This window comes from Chlamydotis macqueenii, chromosome 3 (assembly GCF_036417535.1).
Source record: "Chlamydotis macqueenii isolate bChlMac1 chromosome 3, bChlMac1.mat, whole genome shotgun sequence".
NCBI classification, from domain to species: domain Eukaryota; kingdom Metazoa; phylum Chordata; class Aves; order Otidiformes; family Otididae; genus Chlamydotis; species Chlamydotis macqueenii.
Genome location: NC_141558.1, coordinates 63,908,914 through 63,916,488, shown reverse-complemented (window position 1 = coordinate 63,916,488; position 7,575 = coordinate 63,908,914). Strand labels below are relative to the sequence as shown.

Genomic DNA, 7,575 nt, shown 5'->3' with positions numbered 1-7,575 from the left:
GGAGCATTTTTACCTGCTAAGAAGAATTAATAATAAGCTATAAAACAATCAAAAAAACCTTTTTTTCCTTTCTTCTCTCTTTCTGCCTAGAGTGATTTGGAGAAAGTATGATTTCTGCGAGGAAAAAAAATCACAACTTGAAGCTGCTGTACCATCTTCTAGTCAACACTGCATTCAAGCATTCAGGGAGCTCCTCATGCACTTCCTTCAAAAGTATAGAGGACAGAAAAATGAAAGCATATTACACTGCCAGAGATGAATGAGGTTCATCTGTAATTCGTGTCCTTTTGTACACAATCTGGTCACTCCGAAGGACATCATATTTCAATTAACACATGCTGCAAAATTATTTCTGTCTCATTGTCATGCTTTTTGTATAGTTAATTAACTATGTTCCTTACAGGAATTCAGTTTGTTTTCATTTCAGATTGCAAATAAAAAGAGAAACAACAGCAATAAGAATTACATAAATTTAAGTCTGTGCTTTTATTTTATGCTTTCATGGCACATTTTGATTTGTAAACATTAAATTACCAGTCTCCTTCTTCTATATGTTGAAAATAACCACCAGATATTTGAGAGCATTACCTGAGATTTGGAGGAAAAAAAAAAAAAAAGAGAGATCTGGCATCTTTTACCTTACTCACATACAGTACCATTTTAGGAAGAATTACAAAAGGGAATGTTTTCCAAAATAGGACAGTTTCCTTTTGACTATAAAGATATAGAAAATGCATCAAAACACCTTAGAATGATCAGCCTTATTTAGAGGGTGTTGCAAGTCACTGTCTCAAACAATTTCATGAATGCATAGCTGAAACACTGCATCAGTCCTGCAGCAGCACAATATCAACGTTGTCATGAACACCTTGTAAAAGTAGCTCCCCTTGATAAGTGACAATCTTCCGCCGTTTTGCAGCCTTAAGAGTTCCCACTAGGGCTTCAAAGAGGTTGGCACATTTTTCATCAGCAAAGAGCACACCAAATTTCACGCTCACTTGTCCATCAGCATCTAGATCAAAGATATAACATGAAAACACATGCAGATTTTCTTTCAGTTAGGAGATTACTGAGGAAACAAAGTGACATGCAGCCAGAACACTGAAAGTAAACCCCACAGCGTTTCCCAGTTGATTGGGGAACATACTATAAATGCTGATGATAAAGAGTGGACAGAACTCCTGCCTGGTATGCCTTTCCCTTTTTTCCAGAGACCCATATCAAGGACCACATATCTGCTATGTTTATTTTTACTGATGACTTTCTCAAACCTATGACCAGCACGGGCTATTGAATCTCTTCAAAGCATAAAGAGGAAGTTAGTTTCAAATAATTAAAATGTTAAAATGTTTTTTCAAAATATTTTCACTTATTAAGGTTCACACTGAAAAAGCTGCAATGTGAATTAATTTCTCACACAACACAGTAATTTACAAATATATGTTAAAGTTAACTAGGTTATTCTTAAAAGGGAGAAGCAGTCATAGAAAATGCAAGACATACATATTTGTTTAGGTTTTGAAAAACAAATAGAACTGAATGAAATTGCATCAGAACTAAAATGTATGAGCAGGTAGCACATCCACAAATTGCATAAATATTTGTGAAGAAAGGGAAGTTTTAACAATGAAAAACAGTCTTAAGAGAAAAGGCTACCTTCTAAGCAAGTTTAAGGAAGGCTGGGACTACACCTAACTCCTAGATTAGTTTTAGGCATACAGATCAATTCCTTCCAAATAATACTACGATGAACAGAACTGAACTGTATGAATTTTGAATTTCAGAAGTTACTAAGGAAGAAGGTGGAAGGAAAAAGTGCAACTTTCTTCTTTGATGGCTGTAGTGAGTATTGGAAGTCTAAAGAAAAGAGTAATTTTGCAGTTGATTTTAGTGGGAGCAGGATTTCAGGCCTACATCCTCTGTGCTGCAGAGGCTTAAATGTTTAATGCCTGAGAGAGTTGGGGCTGTTCAGCCTGGAGAAGAGAAGACTCCAGGGAGACCTGATAGAGGCCTTCCAGTACCTAAAGGGCACTTATAGGAAAGATGTGGAGAAACTCTTTATCAGTGCCTGGTGTGATAGGATGAGGGGAATGGTTTTAAAACAGAATTAAGTGAATTCAGACTGGACATAAGGAAAAAAAAAATTACACTGAGGGTGCTGGAACACTGGAACAGGTTGCCCAGAGAGGTGGTGGATGCCCCATCCCTGGAAACATTCAAGGCCAGGTCGGATGGGGCTCTGAGCAACCTGATCTGGTTGGAGATGTCCCTGCTCCTTGCAGGGGGTTGGACTAGATGACCTTTAAAGGTCCCTTCCAACCCAAACTGTTCTATGTTTCTATAACACAACTACTTTAAAGGACAAGACACAGGTCTGACATTAAGTATATATGCAAGTTTTCAGGTTATCTGAGCCTGCTTCATTAAATTTGCCAAGTTCATAGGTTGATACAACATCACTACATCTGTATGACATTAATGTCATGTGTGTGTATATATACATGTAAAATGACTACATCTATACAGCCAGAGATATTACAATACTTACTTTTGGTTCCCAACCGCCGAATCTCCTCAACTAAGAGGCTAATTTCATGTTCCACATTCATTGTGGTCTAAAAAGTAAAATAGATTTTGACAAAGTTATTAGGAGACCTGTAAATCATTTGCACCATCCTGGCCTGTTCTCAGTTCACCAGGAACGCCACAGCACTTTGTAAATCCCAGTAACGTGGAGACACATGGCTACAGGATAATCTGAGATTTTGAACAGAAAAAGAGGCTCCTCACCTCCACATTTGAGGCAAAGTGAACAGAAACTACAACCTCAGTACATTCTAAACACAAGTATAAGGAGCTAATATCAAAATATGAGAAATGTAGGAAGGTCTCAGGGAGGGAGTTTTTTGTTTTAAAGAATGACCTTAGGCTGCCACAGAATCAGAGCATCCCAGTAACATCACAGGTCTTCAGGGGCTTTGCAACTTTCTCTCAATGCCCTCAGTAAAAATGGAGCATCTTCCTTTAAATTCCTCTCTGGGATATGGGATATGTGGTGGATTTGTCTTTTTTTAAACCACACCACAGCTTTCCACTTATCCTGGCAAGATGCCGCAGACATCCAGCTGGTTACAGCAGGTCTACACACGCACTGCTGGAAAGGATAGCAGCTACCGCACACCTGCCACTGAGAGTGGAACTGAACTGGAGACAAACTATGCAAGTGTCCTAAGGCAGCCAACATTTATTTCCATTCACAGTGATCCCAAGGAACTACTACACTGCCAAACATACCCTGTGCACCTCTTTGGGGTGAAACACAGCAATTTTCACCACTCTGCACCAATACCTTGCAACAGTTTAGCCATATGTAAGGTAAAAATGGCAAAACTAGTCACACAAAACACAATTTGGCTACAAAGCACCCACGGTTAATAACTGCAGGCAGCTGCAAGGTGTTTTGAGATCTATGCTGTGCAAAGCAGCATCAACACAATGAAACATTTAGATGTGCAGCTCCTTAAGCAAAAACTGGCAACAAGGTAAGCAGAAAAAACTGGGCCCCACAGACAAAGCAAAGCATCAAATGCAGCTTCCACAAGTGCTAACAATGCAGCCTGGAACAAAAGCTATACAGAGAGCTTCCGGAGCTGGGCATTGATCACAACGCTCCCTCTCTTGTTCAAGAAACTGGGATTTCTGCACTGACCTGGTAAGTATGAAGAGTTAAAAAACAGACATCTCGATACATGACAGCTCCTCCTAAGAAAAAAGCTTCTTTTCTTTTTTTATTGAGTTAAAATAGTAAGAATGACATAGTTCCACCTTCTGACCCCTGATGATTCACCCAAGAGATAAAAAACTTTGTACAAGATTCTGATTTTCAGATTCCCAAAGTCACTTGCAAAAAATCTATCTTTTCCACACGCAAAACTGAGCAAGCTTAGTATCGGCACGGGTTTTAGGCACAGCCCCACGCAAACCACAGTCTCACGCTCAAGCGGACATGAACAGACCTAACAGCGCAACAGGATGCGCTGCGGGGCAGCACCCCTGCAAAAGCTGCCTTAGAAGGGCACGGCAGCAGGGCTGCAGGACTCCAGTCGTCTCAGGTGCATTCCACAGACTTTTCGGTTTTATTTAACAAAGCATAGATTGTTACAAGTCACTAAGGGAAACACAACCTATCTACCAAAAAGCTGACACTATCATTATCAATTGTGAAACTGCCGATTTTAATATTGGTCATCGCAATGGTACAACTGGCTTCTCTTTGAAGATGTTCTTCTAACTGTAAAGGCTTTTTTAATTTTATTTTTAACTCTTCATATTCACTTTAATTTAAAATTCTTTTCTTTCATAACATACACTGCCAATAAAATAGCAACATTTAGAATTTTTTTTTCAAATTCTACATTATTATGCAACACTTTTGAGATCTGAGAACCGTGGCTGTGCAAGGAGTGAGGAAGAGGGGATTCTAGGCATTTGAAGCACACTTAAACATTTACTTTATATTGCCACATACCCTACACATCAACTGTCAAAAGTGCACGCCAAGTACTAAACTCTAATATTTCCGACGCCGATACACTGCTGGAAGCCAATATGATTTTTCAGCACGTAGTACGAAAACTAAATTTCCCTTTATCTGCTGGAAATTCACCTTACGGCTATTTAGCACAAATTCCAACCGAGCGTACCGATCCCTCCCGTTGCCGATACTGCAAATACCCGACGAGACGGCTCCTCGGCGGATCCGCCTTTGGGGGCACAGCCCCTTCCCGCACAGGCACCCCCCGGCAGGACCCCCCGCCTCCCCGGGCTCCGCCGGGGCACGGCCGGGCCGGGGCTCCCCAGGCCGCCGCCGCAGGGCCCACCGGCAAACGGGGCCCGCCCGGGCAAGGGGCATCCGCATCCGCACGCCGCTGCCTGGGCAGCGCCTCTCTCGTCCCCGGGGCGGAGGAAACGGCGGCTCCCCCCGCCGCCGCACCCCCGGCCCGGCTGACCCGCTCCTGCTCCGCGCCGCCGCCACTCACCCGCTACCGTCGCCGCTCTGGCCGCGAGGGGCCGCCGCCGGCGGGAGCCGCGTCAGGCAGCGCAGGGGCAGGACGAGGGGCGGGCGGCAGTTACCCGGCCTCCGCCGGGGCCTCGCCTCGCCCCGCCCGGCCACCGCGGGGGCCAGGCCCCCTCCCGGCGCTGAGCTGCCCGCCTCCCCAGTGCGGCGCTCTCGGCCATTTTGTGTTCTGCCGTTGGTGGCCGCGGTGCGAGTCGCCGCGACTGCCCAGGGTCCCGCTCCCCGCCGCATAGTGGGGCTGCTGGGCGGCGGCGGCCGGCGGGCGCGCCGCTTCTGGCACCAGGCCCGGCTCTCCCTCGAGCCGTCGCAAGGGCCCGGGCCTTGGTTGAAGGTTCCTGGTTGAAGTACCGTGTCCTTGTCCTCCCTGCGAGGACCTGAGTCTGTTCCACATAAGCGATTCCCAGCTTTGTGCCATCTGAAGATTTCACCAGCACACCTCGTTCTTTTTCGTGACAAAGGCATTAGTGACTTTGTTGGGTAAAGTGCCTTCGAGGCCAGCCCTTCAGTAACTCCCTCCCTTCCAGTAGGTCTGCTCTCTACATAATGCGCTGTGCTCTTTCAGTCACTTTCTGCCACCTTACCATGCCTTGTACTGCTCATCTCCACTGGCCTCCCTGGGTGACACCACGCCACATTCTCTTGTGACGCCCCCCACTTTGTTTTCTTCTAGAAAAACAGTTCTCTTTCCAGAGAAAGAGAATGAGCTCGGTTAACACCATTTTCCTTCAATAATGTCATGTTGTTGTTTATCTAATTTTTCATCCAGGACCACAGCCTTGCACTCTCCACCATGGAGAGAATGCAATTTAATTTTTTCTGTCTTGTATCTTGGTATTCACTGCTGCTGTCGTCTCTCTTGCTTCGTCTTCACAGAAATGTTTACATCTTCTCTCAAGGACACAGGCATTCAAACCAAGAGCTGCATTAACTCCTACAAAGCAGTGAGGCTGCCGCCAACCTGCTAGACAGAGGCAAGGCTCACACCAACTGTCTGGAAAATTCTCACCAGCATAGCTCAAGGCATTGCCGTTCCCAGCTGTCTCTCCCACCTCCTTATCAGGCTTGACTGCCCCTAAAGCAGAGTTGGTATGAAGAGCTATTTCCAGCCCTTGCAATTCACATTTTCATGCATTAGCTTCCGAAGGTGAGGCTGAGATACTTTCTCAGACTGCGAGCTGTGCCAGTTAGGTCTGGTCCTTCCTACATTATCCCATCCCTGGTGTAAGGATGAATAAATAGCTAATGGCACCTTAAACCACTACAGCAAGCTCTGCTAGGGCTCGGTTGGCAGAATTTGCAGCTAGATAAATCAATTTGCACAGTGAAAATGATGCCATAAATCATCACATTTTTATCACTCCAGGGACAAATAACTGGAGTCCAAGTCCTTTGCTCTTCCCGGGGATTTCTTTGATATTGGTGTTTTTATTAAAAGATTAACTTTTCCTTAGAATAATCACCATTTATCAGTAACAGAATCTTTGGTTAGTTAAAAAAAAAACCCTCATGCCGCTTTCTGCTCAAGGAGCTATATATTCAGCAGGTGATAGCATATCAAAACATTTTCCTGAACAGATTAGCGGTATTTAACATCAGTAAGGGGCACTCTTTTCAAAAAACAAACTCTGATGGTTAGGAGAACAAGTTAAGATTGAAAGGGCCACATTCCTAAGTCGATAACGAAATTAGTGAAATTTAAATCTATCTGAATTGAATCAAAAGACAGTGGAGAATGCTCAGAAAAATGTGGTATCTGAAGAGCATTGATGCTCTGTGCACATGATGGCATATGTGCTTATATTAAGGCATACTGCTTTTCCCAAAATCTTCCTTTTGTTGGCCAACACAACGCTAAATACTACAGTAAGAAGGATAGACTTTTAAGGAAAATCTGAGATAAACCTTTTAAAAGAGAATCTAATTAGTATGTCAGTAAATATGGCAAATATTCCAGTTATTTAGCAGTATAGAATAAAAGTGCTTATCTTCTGGTTTTGTTGTTAACAACACACTTTCAGTTGTATCACGCACATGTTGTATCTGATTTCTTAATCGTCAGAACACCATTACATTTGCACAAATAATACAGGCCTTTGCTTTGCATAATGTCATTGTTATTATGGATAATTTATGTTTGATCAAGTAATAGTTTGGGACTTTTCAGATGAAAGGTATTGTTGTTATTATGAAATATATATTAGAAATTCTTTTCTATTTTGAATCATAGCCCCTAATTTATAAGAAGCAGATCAACAATGCATCTGAGAAAGATGAACAAAAATCTGCAATTCCTTATCTTATTTTCTTTTAACCCTTTTATTTGAGGAAGTACAATTTTCTTTTTTAAATTCTCTCTTTTGAAAAGAAGATGTCATGTATGCAAGTATTGGTCCCCAGGAACACATCAGGAGGTTATTGAATCAAATTATCGAATGGTATGCTTTCATTACTATTTCTTTCACGGCCCTTTCTTGTCATGTAATGTTAAAATAATTCTA

At 43.0% G+C, this 7,575-nt stretch overlaps 1 protein-coding gene across 2 annotated transcripts; it reads right to left on the bottom strand.

Moving 5' to 3' along the window:
• Positions 1-467: 467 nt before the first annotated feature.
• ABRACL (ABRA C-terminal like) lies at positions 468-5,136 on the bottom strand. Of its 2 annotated transcripts, none has more exons than XM_086744998.1 (3): positions 5,040-5,136; positions 2,549-2,615; positions 468-1,012 (listed from the first exon to the last, which is right to left on the bottom strand). In XM_086744998.1, the coding sequence occupies exons 2-3, from the start codon at positions 2,607-2,609 to the stop codon at positions 828-830; spliced, it is 246 nt and encodes an 81-aa protein (XP_086601124.1). In that variant the 5' UTR covers positions 2,610-2,615; positions 5,040-5,136; the 3' UTR covers positions 468-827. The 2 variants fall into 2 exon arrangements, with proteins under 2 accessions (XP_086601124.1, XP_086601125.1); XM_086744999.1 differs by lacking the exon at positions 5,040-5,136 and adding an exon at positions 4,735-4,907.
• Positions 5,137-7,575: the final 2,439 nt, after the last annotated feature.

Excerpts from the sequence above, each read along its gene's own strand:
- ABRACL (XM_086744998.1), bottom strand. The coding sequence starts at position 2,609 with ATGAATGTGGAACATGAAATTAGCCTCTTAGTTGAGGAGATTCGGCGG. Across the intron at positions 1,013-2,548 it reads TCGGCGGTTGGGAACCAAAA|ATGCTGATGGACAAGTGAGC; the intron begins GTAAGTATTGTA and ends TCTTTGATCTAG.